The sequence below is a fragment of the Homarus americanus genome, unplaced genomic scaffold (genome assembly GCF_018991925.1).
Source record: "Homarus americanus isolate GMGI-L3 unplaced genomic scaffold, GMGI_Hamer_2.0 scaffold23617, whole genome shotgun sequence".
NCBI lineage: Eukaryota > Metazoa > Arthropoda > Malacostraca > Decapoda > Nephropidae > Homarus > Homarus americanus.
Genome location: NW_024720711.1, coordinates 3,500,509 through 3,514,731, shown reverse-complemented (window position 1 = coordinate 3,514,731; position 14,223 = coordinate 3,500,509). Strand labels below are relative to the sequence as shown.

Below are 14,223 nucleotides of genomic sequence, written 5' to 3'. Positions count from 1 at the left end.
GGCCCTCCCAGAGACGGCGGCACCCCCAGGGGCCGTGCCAGAGACACAGGAGTCCTGCCAGGGGCGCTAGCATCCTCAGGGGCTCTCACAAGGACAGCCGCACTCCCGGAGGCCATCCCAAGGACGGTTGCGCTCCCAGTGTGCGTGCAAGCGTCAGTGGCGCCCCCAGGGGACCCTGCCAGGGGACCTGGCGCTACCAGGAGTCTCCCAGGTACAGCGGATATACCAAGGGTTCTCTCATGGACGGTGGAGCCCCCTGGGACTGTCCCAGGAACAGCGACGCTAACAATGACCCGCCCAGGGATTGTGACACTCCCAGGGACCGTGCCATGCGCGGTCGGGCCTCCTGGGGCCCTCTTAGGGAGGGCCTCTTGGAGTGCGGTTGTCTTTGGCAGAGCCCCTGAGGGTGCCAGCGCCCCTGGCAGGGTTTCTGGGGGCGCCATCGGCCCTGGCACGGCCCCTGGGAGCGCCACCGTCCTTAGGAGGGTCTCTGGGAGTGCGGCTGTCCTAGGGAGAGCCCCTGAGGGTGCCAGCGCCCCTGGCAGGCATCCCTGGCAGGCATCCCGGGAGCACCATCGGCCCTGGCACGGCCCCTGGGAGTGCCGCTGTCCCTGGGAGAGCACATGGGAGCGCCACCGTTCTAGGGAGGGCAGCCACCACTAGTACAAGAGCCCACTAGTACAGTTGTTTTTGCACGATCTAAAACTCTGGGAGATATGACGTTAAAAAATACACCGCCCATCACATTTCCAGTATCTTCGCAGACCTCAACACTGAAAAGGAGAATAAATATCCAACAGGAAAACATAAGTTGGGGTGTTGTGCTGACTGGAGGCTCTGTTCTCCTATTGGCTGTAATTTATGGATTAACATTTTGATTCACCAATCACAGTTAAGTAAGGAATTGCCGGGTATATGCACTATGTACCACACCACGATCAAGCCCCTGGGGGCGCCGTCGCCTCTTGGAGGGCCCATGGGGTCACTGCAGCACCTGGGAGAGCCCCTGGGAGCACTACCGCCCCTGGGAAGGCCCCTGGGGACGCCACCACTTCTGGGAAGGTCCATGGAGGCGCCACCGCCCCTGGGAAGGCCTTTGTGGGTGCCGCCGCTCCTTGAATGGCCCTATGGGGAGCCACCGCACCTGGGAGGGCCCCTAGAGGCACCACCGGCACTGAAAGAGCCTCTGGGTGCGCTGCCACACCTAAGGAAGGCACCTGGGGGCGCCGTTGCCCTTGAGAGGCCATTGGGGGCGCTGCCGCTATTGAAACGGCCCCTCGAGAGCGCTGCTGCCCCTGTGAGTTCCCCTAGGGGTGCCTCTGCATCTGGGAGGGCCCTTGAGGGCGCCACCGTTCTTGGGAGCGCCTCTGGGGTGCCACCGCCCGTGGAAGGGCCTCTGGGGGAGCCGCCGTTCTTGGGATGGCCGCCACATCTAGTACAGCAGCCCACTAGTATAGAAGCCTACTAATACAGGAGCCCACTAGTTCAGGAGCCCACTAGTACAGGAGCCCACTAGTTCAGGAGCCCACTAGTACAGGAGCCCACTAGTACGGGAGCCCACCAGTACATGACACCACTAGTACAGGACCCCACTAGTACAGGAGCCCACCAGTACAGGAGCCCGCCAGTACAGAAGCCCACTAGTACAGGAGCCTACAGGGCCCACTAGTACAGGAGCCCAGGAGCCCACTAGTACAGGAGTTCAGCTGATCAGAAACACACAAACAGTCTTCAGGGTTATGGTAAACCACACACACATCCTGCCTCCACCCCCACCCCATAGTAAACAGAAACAAAATTAACAAATATAAACATTACGAAAAAATCCATCGACTTCAACATTAAAAAAAATACAGAATAAAAATCGTCAAAAACACGTAATTCAACATTTTTTTTTGTATCAACCTGAAAGTGACCTCGAAAAAATGTTGATTAACCGCAGCTCCCCCAAAAAACTTGCTGTAAAACTGAAAATTACGATGAAAGTATGCAATAAAATGGTACCTAACCAGACCAGCTGCAACAACCACACCGAATGATTCTAAATTGCAAAGAAAATTGGCAATCAGCCCATTTTTAGAACGTAGAAAAGGTTGTACAATTATATGGCACCGATTGGCTAATCTTCAATGGTTTAAAGTAATGTTCAAACCGGTAATTACAGTCCGTTATTTTTTTTAATTATTTTCCCCCTTTATTGTACATTGTTTCGTCTCTCTCTTCTCTCCCTTTCTCTTTCTCTCTCTCAGTCTCAATCGCCTCCCTATTGACTAAAGCCCCTTTGCCCTGTGAGCGAAGCCAGCCAATTACCTGTAGGGATTTTCATGACGTCATATCTAAAAGCCAATCCTTCCTCTGTTACACTTACGGCTTCTTCCCTACCTGCACTTCTGTCGTTTCAATTGGCTGAGAACTATTCATCTGTAATCGACCTCAGCCAATCGTCAATAGAAAATTCGATTACGTCATACATAAAAACCAATCACCTGGGAATGTGATACGCCACCTCGGAACACTCAATTCTTTATGTTGTTATATAAATGAATAAACATGGGTGTCTATGTATAATTAGTCGTTGTTCCCACTGGTTTAAGCCCATTAGTCAATGCGTGACGTCATATACAAAAACGTCTTATATGCGTAAATAAACCAATCTCCGTTAGGGAATCTGAATACGTCATAGAGAACAGCCAATTATCTTCAAGAAATCTGATGTCATAACATATAAAAACCAATCACCGTTAGGGAATCCGAATACGTCATAGAGAACAGCCAATTACCTTTTAGGGGGGGATTTCATAGCATCATCCATAAACACTAATCCTCCGTTTGTTTCCGAGACGAAATGTTTCTGGCATATTGTAGGTTTGTTAAGGCAAGGATTCCCGGGGATGACGCTAAATAACAAGCGGCGAGGGGCAGAGACATGACCAGATAGGCCATACAAATGAATAATCTCGTATTAGGATTAACCAGAATGATTTTTCGATAATCAGCTGGTTTAGAGGGGAAACAGGTGGTGTGGGGTTTAATAATCCATATATCCTCATACAAGTCCTGGATAAATGTTCAGTCTAAGGGCTTAAGGGAGGGGTGTGGCCTGACGGACTGGCTACCTGCTTGTGTCTCATGATTAAAAGATAGGTAAAAAATTATATAATGTTCCAGGATAGGTTAGGTTAGGTTAGGTTAGGTTAGGTTAAGTCTATATAACTACTTGGATATTAAGTTATTCAGGTAATGTGTATAATGCTGGAACACCTGTAATACCATATACTATATTTATGACTATAATTCATTCAATAATTTATCGAGAGAGGCCTGATAGTTGTAATATTTAGTATAATTATTATAGTGAGGAAATTTAGTTAAAATATAGATGTATTGTTCAGTAGTGGTTGGTATAATCATAGTAGTGGTGTTGGTTAGTATAATTCAGTGGAGGTTAGTGAATAATGGAGGTAGTATTTAGCAAATTATAGAGGAAGAGTTCACTAAAATCATAGTAGAATCTGAGTCGTTATCGTGTGTGTGTGTGTGTGTGTGTGTGTGTGTGTGTGTGTGTGTGTGTGTGTAAAAAAAAACAAGTCATTCTCTGAAGTTCTGGATTCGAGTTGTACATCTATTAAAATTTATGACTTCCGGTGGTAAGCGAAACCTTTAATTTTGTCGTGTGATTTAAGTGTCTGTGGCATTCATCTAACATTCCGGAAATTTTTTATTGTTGTTGTGTTTCTAATGAGAAAATCTCTCTCTCTCTCTCACTCTCGGTCTGTCTCAATGATATGCTAAACCACCTCACTTAGAAAGGTGTTCATGATAGCCAAGATGATTTGCATATAAACACAGTTAACTTGATCTAATTTACATACAAGATATAACTGAATACATCTCCTTCGTATTAACACACCTTAAAGAGAACCGATCATTTGGGCTCAGGTGGAAATCTCTTGTTGCTAACTAACGCTCAATAGGTGTTAATATACCTCCACTGTTTCTCTTAGGTTAAAAGAGCGGCTCTGCTTCTGCTTTAATATACCGTATACTTGCCTGGGTGCAGCTCTGGTCTGTGTCAGTCATACCAGCCTGTTGTATATCATGTAGTCAAGAGTCATATCCTGTGATTTCATGGTCCAATAACTCGCTCTCTACCTGAAGCTAAAGTTATATAGTGGTCGTACCCTCAATATACAACAGGTATATATAACACTAATTAGGTATAACTGCCGAGTAGTGATAACTTCTATGTCTTTATATTTTGGGGGAAACTTCTAACTGGCCATAAACGAGCATAACAGATCATCATAAATACATATAAATGATAATTTTATACAAAACTAATTTATTTGAAAGATTAACACCAGCGTTTTAATGACCTTCAAATTTTCAAAACAATATAAACCAATTTTACTACTTTACATAATTATTACCGAGGTTTAACATATTCTAGAACAAAATTATCACTCACATTTAACACAATATATGACCCACATTTAACACACTCCAAAGAAAGAGTAATAATGCCTTTCACGTTAGCCACAGGACACAACTTGCAACGCTCGTCTACACACCAGGAAGACACATTAATATTCAGAGGAGTAAGTTCTCACGTCTCCACTTTTCTTGGGCTTTAAATCACGTGAGGTGGTTCTACAGGAGGGACCATCTGATACCCTCGCATGCCTGTCTACCTGTATGCATATTAGTCTACCTACATTATTCTCGCTGGTAGGGACGGACTGGCCATCTGGAGTACCGGTAGCTGGGCAGGTCGATCTGTGGGCTGGTGGGCCGGCAAGGACAACCCCCAAGGTAGGAAAAGTAAATAATGCAGGCAGCCCAGTATCTGTGGTCCTGTGGAGATCACTGAGTTCTGTTCGTGCACATGACCAGGCTGCCAGACTCTGTAGCAGCACCGTCTACTAGTTTAACAGTGTGTGTGTGTGTGTGTGTGTGTGTGTGTTATCCAGCACCACACACCCCCTCTACCTCTGCTTACCGTCCACCTCCTCACCTATTATCTTAATTAACCTTCAATAAAGTAACAAAAGAGGCCAATTATCTCACCTGAACAATACTGGAAGACGTGTGACGTATCCCAACTCATATCATCGAAATTAAGTTTAGTGAGAGAGAGGAGAGTGTGACGACGTCTTCAGTGTTGTGGTGAAGTTGTCTTATGAGACTCAGGAAGGTTATTTGCCAAGTGACGTCACGAAATTGTAGGTCTCTCACTCTCTCTTTCTCTCTCCACCTTTGTATCTATCTTGTTATTCTGTCTACTTCGCTGTCTGTCTGTCTATCCAATTATCGCACCTGGCTGAAAATCTATTAGTCCCGGGCTCGAATCCTCTTTAGCAAGGCGGTGTATAATTGACCTTCAATATGACTTACCATCATCCTGTAGCAGAACCTGTAGTATAATCACCAATCTGTTTGACAAGTATCTAACCTCTATGACACATGACATTAGACACAAATAATTGACGCCCTGTTGTGTGTGTGTGTTTATATACGAGATAAACCTCTTGTAGAACAGTTTAATGTCCTGACAAACTCAATTTTCCAAAGAGAAATTCAACTTTTGTGAAGTGTCCTCGCAAGGTCCAATATACAGCAGGTGGAGTAAGCACAGAGGTCTCTTGAGGTTCCTGGACCCACAATCCGTCTTCACTCACGAACGCTGCGGATTATTAAAAACTAAACCTGATATATACGTCCCTTCCTAGTTTAATCTTTTCTTTCATTTCTTTTGTTTTCCTTCTATTCTTTCATATTTTTTCTGTGTTTCATTCTTCTATATGTGTAAGTGTCTGTATGTATGTATGTTTGCCTGTGTGTGTGTGTGTGTGTGTGTGTGTGTGTGTGTGCCATTGATTACCGATACTACCTGGGGCGCCTCACTTGAGTTAATGCCTGGCAGTAGGAGGGAATGCGTATCTCCACTGACTTGTTAAGATTCAATTGGGTGGTAAATATAGAGGCCACGGGGAGAGGAGGAAGAGGAAGAGGAAGAGGAGAGGGAGAGAATGAATCAAGAAGGAGGAGGAGGAGGAGGAGGAGGAGGAGGAGGAGGGAGAGAATGAACCAAGGATGAGGAGGAGGAGGAGGAGGAGGAGGAAGAGGAAAGGAAAAGGAGGAGGAGAGAGAATCAAGAAGGAGGAGGAGGAGGAGGAGGAAGAGGGAGGAAGAGGGAGAGGAAGAGGGAGAGAATGGATCAAGGAGGAGGAGGAGGAGGGAGAGAATGAACCAGGATGAGGAGGGAGGAGGAGGAAGAGGAAGAGGAAAGGAGGAAGAGGAAGAGGAGGGAGAGGGAATGAATCAAGAAGGGGGGAGGAGGGAGGAGAGAATGATCAAGGATGAGGGAGGAGGAGGAGGAAGAGGAGGAAGAGGGAGAGGAAGGGGAGAGAATGGATCAAGGAGGAGGAGGATGAGGAGAATGAATCAAGGGGAGGAAGGGGAGGGAGGAGGGAGGAGGAGAGGAGGGAGGAAGAGGAAAAGAATGGATCAAGGAGGAAGAGGAAGAGGGGAGAGAATGAATCAGGAGGAAGAGGATGAGGGAGAGAATGAATCAAGGAGGAGGAGGAGGAGGAGAGAATGAATCAAGAAGGAGAAGGAGGAGGAGGAGGAGGAGGAGGAGGGAGAGGAAGAGGGAGAGAATGGATCAAGGAGGAAGAGGAGGAGGATGGAGAGAATGAATCAAGAAGGAGGAGGGGGAAGCGGAGGAGGAAGGGAAGGAGCAAATATGGATGGAGGAGGAGGAGGGAAAGAAGGAGATAAGAAGGTGTTAAGAAGGAAGAGGAGGAAAGGAAAGAAGGACGACGGAAAATGAAGGAAGGAAGATGGAAAAGGAATAGGATAGACGAAAGAAAACGGTGTGTGGAGGCAAGAAGAATAAAGAAGGAGGGGGAGAAGGAAAGAGGAGTAGAGGAAAGGAAGATTAGTAAGAGGAGGAAGAAGAAGAAGGAAGAGTGATGAAGAGAGGAGGACAAAACAATAAGCGAACAGAAACGGAATGAGAGACAGACAGATAAATAGACAGACAGACAGACAGACAGACAGACAGACAGACAGACAGACAGACAGACAGACAGAGTTAAAGCTACATACAAACATACACACACATGTACATACATTATCACCTCCTCCTTCCCTCCTCCTCTATTTATTCCTCTCCTCCTCTTCCTTCCTTTATTCCCAACGTCATATTCTTCACTAAAACAGGAAATAGATTGATACACACGGTGAAGTATGTTTCTTACACGCGAGTAAATATATTCTAAAAAATACACCTTAATATATTATCTACATCGAAACACAGAAATTAGAACACGGTAGAAATGTTATGTATTTTTGGGTATTATTATTATTATTATTATTATTATTATTATTATTATTATTATTATTATTATTATTATTATTATTATTATTATTATTATTATTATTATTATTATTATTATTATTATTATTATTATTATTGTGTCGTTGTTGTTGTTATTAAAGGAGAATAGGGAAGAGGGGAGAAGAAGGATAAGATAACATCCATTTAAACAGATGGAGAAGAAGAGGGTAAGAGGGAAGAGTAGATAAAGAGGAGGAAACTTAGGGATAAGAGGAAGGAACAAGAGAGAGAGAGAGAAGGGAGAAAAATGAGAAGCGATGGGAGTGACAGAGAAGGGGAAGGGGAGGAAAAAGGGAGAGATGGGGTAGATAAAGTGGGATATAAGAGAACACACACACACACACACACACACACACACACACACAGGCGGAAATGGACCGTTTTTGAGACAATGACAAGTAACAAGATTGGTGTCTGAGTCTGTCTATTGTCTGTCTCTTTCTTTCTGTCTCTCTGTTTTTGTAAGTGTCTTTTTCACGCTCATTTCATCACCATAATCTCTCTCACCAGGTGGGCCGTAGCCTCACTCAGGTGGGTGGGTGGGTCAGAAGGAAGGCCTCCCTGGTAAGTTATGGAACGCCGATATTCAATCGTTTTCTCGATAAGTCCGCCATTCGCTGCTACGATCTGTTTTGGATATTTATATTCCTAGAGAAGCGTCTTGGAGGGCCAGCCGACGTTCTGGAGGGCGAGACAGGTGTTTTGGAGGGAGGGGCTCACGTCTTAGATTTAACCTATACTAATATTTTCAGCTGAATTTCGACACCAAAAATGCCATAATTAATCAGGGAAATTAATTATCAACGTTTCAAACTCCAGTGACTTTTAGAAGATTTAATTATCAGAATTTCAACTTTTGGACCACAGATCGTTAACTCGAACACGCTGGGTGGGTTCAAATATCGGCGGGAAGGTTATGTATGAGCGATAGGGGTCAGGTGTAAACGGGGCTGCCTAGTATGGACAAATAGGCCAGCTGCAGTTTCCTCCATTTTTATGTTCTTATCTATGTAAAGTCTATACTCCTCTATGTAACGTCTATACCCATCTATATGTAATGACTATATCTGTCGGGGGTTTGGATGTTAACGCCATTTGGCTCTTTTAAAGATTACTGTCAGGTGGAACACTTTCGCCTTCACCAAGAATAGTGTACAAGATTATGGATAGTTGTAACAAAATATGTCTATTTACAAGTCTTTACACTGATAATCGACATAAAGACAGCACAGAGTCGGGAGTGGAGACTGGATGTGAAGCGTGGGGTCTTGTATGTCAACACGGCACAGGTGGTAAATTGGCGCCTTCTCCTCAACAACTTCACAGGAGAGCAAGTATCCTCCTAAACGGCACAGGTACTTGATAATGGACCGGGCAGGAGCAGCACAGAGGCGAGGGCTGACAGTGCTGACATACTAGTACAAGGCCAGGAGTGCTGCAGTTCACACCAACGTGACCATGAATAAAAAGCTGAAACATTTAGAATAGTGTCTAATTATTTTAGTAGTACTGGTCAACATGCTATTATATTTGCACAATCCATACACACTAAGTTGTACATACATAGTAATTAACAAACATTGCACAAGGCTCCCCTAAAACGTAAATAACACCAGAGGAACCATAAACCAAAAAAAAACACGATAATAAATAATATGGAATACTCACAGGTAGCAACTGGGTCAGAGGAAGGGAGCCAAGTGACCAGCCATACGGTTACACCCCGCACTATGACCCGGTCCGAACTCCCCATGAGCAACACATGCTTCAGATACAGAGAACAAACTCAACACTGAACAACACAGTTCCAACAATCATTGGACTGGAATATAAACCCCTTACAATATCCATCTATGTAGTCAACAGGTCACCCTACAGGTCACCCTTCAGGTCCTCGCACAGGTCACCCTACAGGTCACCCTACAGATCATCCTCCATTTTTTATTACTCTCGTTGTTCTGTCAAAATAAAAATAAAAGTGTGAAAATTTTTTCGTCACAGTGAGGAACAGATTATTTCCGTGAAAGGAAGAAAGATGATGATACGTGTCTTAGAGAGAGAGAGAGAGAGAGAGAGAGAGAGAGAGAGAGAGAGAGAATCAGCGCTAAGAAGAGATACAAAACCTTGGATCTTATTGCCAAACGGATCAAAAGAGCTGAACAGTCCTTTTCTGGTCGACTAAAAATAGCGACAGACACAAGTTGACAGAGAGACTTGTCCTTTTAAGCCTTTTATTGGAGTTGTGAGAACGAGTAATGTCTGCAAGGCTCAGGGGATCTGGACGCCTTTCTCAAGACTTTGTTGGTTCTCAGAGGCGGAGTGACACGGAACCTCGCTACAAAAATTTCTACGTGATAGTCCTGTAGCTAAAGACCAGAGGACTTACCTACTTATGGTCGAGTATCAGAGCATAATGACTACATTTTTGGTTTATATCAGTAAGTTAGAAACGTTCATACAGCCCCATTTACGAGGAAAAGTCTAGCGAATGAATCCTTGTGAATCCCCGACCAGGTTGTGGCGGGCCATTATTGGAACACTGCCCGAGAGACTCGCCGCCCTAAGTTTCTTGACAACAATAAATGTTGACCGACCAATGGCTGACCAACACGAGTATTTATTTTCTCTTTTCTCCTGTGTCCACGTCAGTCTCTCCCCGTTTTTGGAACTTTTAAAAGGGAATTTTCTTTTTACGTAAAACGCTTTTAGACGATTGTTTTGGAACAAGGATTTGTGTATACTGTATTCTCGTTCACTCCCTGGACCAAGGTAAAGCATCTCACTCTGAAGAATCAACTGAATGTTACACAACTTTCCTCCGAGATTCCTGTTGTGTGTTTTATTTCCTGTGTCAAGTAAATACCTGCACGACTTTTGCCTCAACAACTAAAAGAAAACTTTTTCTCGCCTGATTCCTTTTACACGAGTTCTATAAAATATTTGTGCACTCTTTTGATTACATCTCTTTTGAGTACCTTTCTTTTGAGTACCGAGTCAATTTCACTCCGTTTTTTTACTTTTAAGGAATCAAAAACCTTTACAGGAATCCTCTAAACAACTTGGAAACTTTAGAAACGGTTCATTGTACATTTTATATCGAGTTTATAACATTATTTTGGCTCCTAGAATTCTTGTAAAAAGAGTCATGGAAAACCTTGTACAGCGCTTCCTGTTATTTTTATACAATTATCTTTTTTCCTGCCTTTCTTATCTTTATTTGGGAGGAGTAGAGAAAGGGGAGGGAGGAGGCAGGGCTAAGTGGCATCCCAAAGCCCACACCTAGCACTGATCACACCCCTAGGAGTGCCAACTGGGAGGGCCAACCAGTGCCTCGGTTGTTAGTGTCTAATCTCGGAAAGTTGCAGCAACCGAAATGCTTCTCTTCCCTGGATTAAAAGTGAGTCGTTTGGTTAATACAGGTAGGTGTTTGGTGTGGTGAGGTGGCAGGTGTTTGGTGTGGTGAGGTGGCAGGTGTTTGGTGTGGTGAGGTGACAGGTGTTTATTATTGCCTTCAGGTGTATAAACATCTCGAAACCACCCACCTGACAAGATGTTTACCTGGCAGTAATTACCAGGAGACCCAGGTGTTGTGACCATCAAGGAATGGGTTGAAGGCAAGGCGGCTCAAGTCATGCATAAAACAAGAGAGGTAAACAAACGCACGATACTAAAGCAAGGTTACATGGTAGTGAATGAACGGGGGTTTCCGGTTTATGAAGAAGAGATGAGATAGATGGATTGAAGAGAGAATACCGTGAAGGAATGAGAACTTAGAGAGATAAGAGAGAGATTGAAAAAATAAGATAATGGGGTAAAAGCATAAAATATAGAGTAAAAAATAAAGAAAATGGGTAAAGAAAAATAGATAAGAAAATAGTTAGATAGAAAGAAATTTAAAGAGAAGATACATAAGAAAAGGCAAATAATAACAAATGAAGGAGTAGAAAAGTGAAAAACAGAATAAATGGACAAATTATCATAGTGAATAAAGAAGAACAGAGAAGGAGAAAAAATGTAAATAAAATATATATAAAAACAAGGTAGATAATAATTACCAAATAGAAAGACAGATATTACGAAAGAAGAGACATAGCAAATAAGAAAATAGATAACAACAGAAGAAACATAATTAAATAAGAGAAACAGATAAAAACAGATAAAAAACACATACAAAATATAACAAAATAACATTAAAACTCAAAACAAATATAAAATAACACAAAAACTATTTCCCAAAACAAACTGCAGAGTTACAATCATTCAATAAAACAAAAAATGACATAAAAATAAAATATAAAAATTCAAACCAATTTTAAACTTATAATTCATTAGATAAAATATTATGTGAATGTTAAAAATTATGGAGTAGAAAAATAATTCAAATGTTTACTTATAGTGAAGATGAAAGTTGTACAATACGGCTTTAATGAAGACAAATGTAAGTGTTAAGATGTTGTGTGAATGCTTAATGTAATGGCCGGGTGAGACCAGATGATGTGTGGCGTGTAATAATAATAATAATAATAATAATAATAATAATAATAATAATAGCTGAGAGAGAGAGAGAAAATGCTAATTGCAATAGAAATGTTATAACAAAAAGCATTAGGTAAGTTAAGAAGCTCTCTCTCTCTCTCTCTCTCTCTCGACGTAACTCGACAAGGAAAGAATGTGTTGATTTGGCCAGGAGTATAAGGGGGTCTTGCTTCTCACAATATGAAGATGAATGAGACTGGTGGTGAAAGAGAGACAGACGGGCAGACAGAAGAGAAATATGTGTATTAAACAAAACATAGCAACAATTCTCAAATCCCAAAATTATAAATAAGAAACAAAAATAAAATCCTAAATCCCACAAACGACCCAAAGAAAATCACCCCAAATCCTACAAATCTTATTTTCTTTTTTTAATGACAAAGAAAAAAAAAGCAATATGAAAGTCACATGAATACTGGTAGGGTTTTTCGTGTTTTTCCAGGGGATAGGAGGAACATGTGAAGGGGAGGAGGATGGGGAGGGAGGCAGTAGACGAACTGGAAATTGTGTAAATAAATACAGGTTGTGTGTTAGTTCAGTTAGGAAAAGTGATGGTTGGTGGAGAGTCAACAGAGTGGTGAGAGAGTGAGAGGTGGAGTGAGGTGGTAACAGAGAGAGAGTGAGAGAAAGGGTGAGTGAGAGTGAGTAACAGAGAGAGAGTGAGGAGAAAGAGGTGAGTGAGTGAGTAACAGAGAGGGAGGAGAGAGAGAGTGGTGAGTGAGTAACAGAGAGTGAGAAAGGGTGGGTGAGTGAGTAGCAGAGAGAGAGTGAGAGAGAGTGAGTGGGAGTGAGTAACAGAGAGAGTGGAGAAAGGGTGAGTGAGGTGAGTAACAGAGAGAGAGTGAGAGAAAGGGTGAGTGAGAGTGAGTAGAAAACAGAGAGAGTGAGAGAAAGGGGTGAGTGAGGTGAGTAACAGAGAGAGAGTGAGAGAAGGGTGGTGAGGTGAGTAACAGGAGAGTGGGGAGAGAGTGAGTGAGAGAGTAACAGAGGTGGGGAGAAAGTGAGGAGGTGAGTAACAGAGAGTGAGAGAAAGGGGTGAGTGAGAGGAGTAACAGAGAGAGTGAGAGAAAGGGGTGAGTGGAGAGTGAGTAATGGAGAGAGAGTGAGAGAGAGAGTGGGAGGGAGAGGAGTAACAGAGAGAGTGAGAGAAAGGGCAGTGAGGGTGAGCACAGAGAGAGAGGAGAGAGAGGGTGAGTGAGAGTGAGTAACAGAGAGAGAGTGAGAGAAAGGGGTGAGTGAGAGGAGTAACAGAGAGAGGAGAGAAAGGGTGAGGAGAGGAGCACAGAGAGAGAGTGAGAGAAAGGGGTGAGTGAGAGGGAGTACAGAGGAGAGAGTGGAGAGAAAGGGCAGTGGAGTGGAGAGTGAGTAACAGAGAGAGAGAGTGGGGAGAGAAAGGGTGGGAGGAGAGTGAGTAACAGAGAGAGTGAGAGAAAGGGTGAGTGAGAGTGAGTAACAGAGAGAGAGGAGAGAAAAGGGTGAGTGAGAGGAGTACAGAGAGAGAGAGAGAAAGGGTGAGTGGGAGAGGAAAGAATAGAGAGAAGGAGAGAAAGGGGTGAGTGGAGAGTGAGTAACAGAGAGAGAGGAGAGAAAAGAAGTGAGAGGAGGACAGAGAGAGAGTGAGAGAAAGGGTGAGTGAGAGTGAGTAACAGAGAGAGAGTGAGAGAAAGAGTGAGTGAGAGTGAGCAACAGAGAGAGAGGAGAGAAAGGGAGTGGGGAGAGTGAGCAACAGGAGAGAGAGGGAGAGAAAGGGGTGAGTGAGAGTGAGTAACAGAGAGAGAGTGAGAGAAAGGGTGAGTGAGAGTGAGTAACAGAGAGAGAGTGAGAGAGAGGGTGAGTGAGAGTGAGTAACAGAGAGAGAGTGAGAGAAAGGGTGAGTGAGAGTGAGTAACAGAGAGAGAGTGAGAGAAAGGGTGAGTAAGAGTAAGTAAGAGAGAATAGAGAGTAAAGTATAGACGAGAAGTAAGGAGTAAGGAGAGGCAGATGTATCGAGAGAGAGAATTAATGAGAAAGAGACACAGCGAGAAGAGGAAAATGGAAGAGAGGGAAAGAGGAGAAAGATGGGAGGAACTGAGAGAAAGGGGGAAGACACACAGAAGAAGAGGAAGATAGAATGAAAAGAAGGAAACAAACAGAAAATAAGGGGAAAAGAGAGAAGGTGAAAGAGAGAGATTAAAAAAAAATATATCACTAGCAAGTCTACGGACCTGGCGCACCCACAGTCAACCACAACAAGAGGAAGAGAAGGAGAGAGGAAGAGAAGGAGAGACGGAAAAGAAGAGGCGAGA

The 14,223-nt window shown here is 43.6% G+C and overlaps 1 protein-coding gene across 1 annotated transcript; it reads left to right on the top strand.

The window, feature by feature from the left end:
- The first annotated feature begins 1,066 nt into the window (after window positions 1-1,066).
- LOC121860821 (repetitive proline-rich cell wall protein 2-like) lies at window positions 1,067-1,468 on the top strand. Its single transcript, XM_042358208.1, has one exon. The coding sequence runs from the start codon at window positions 1,067-1,069 to the stop codon at window positions 1,466-1,468; it is 402 nt and encodes a 133-aa protein (XP_042214142.1).
- Window positions 1,469-14,223: the final 12,755 nt, after the last annotated feature.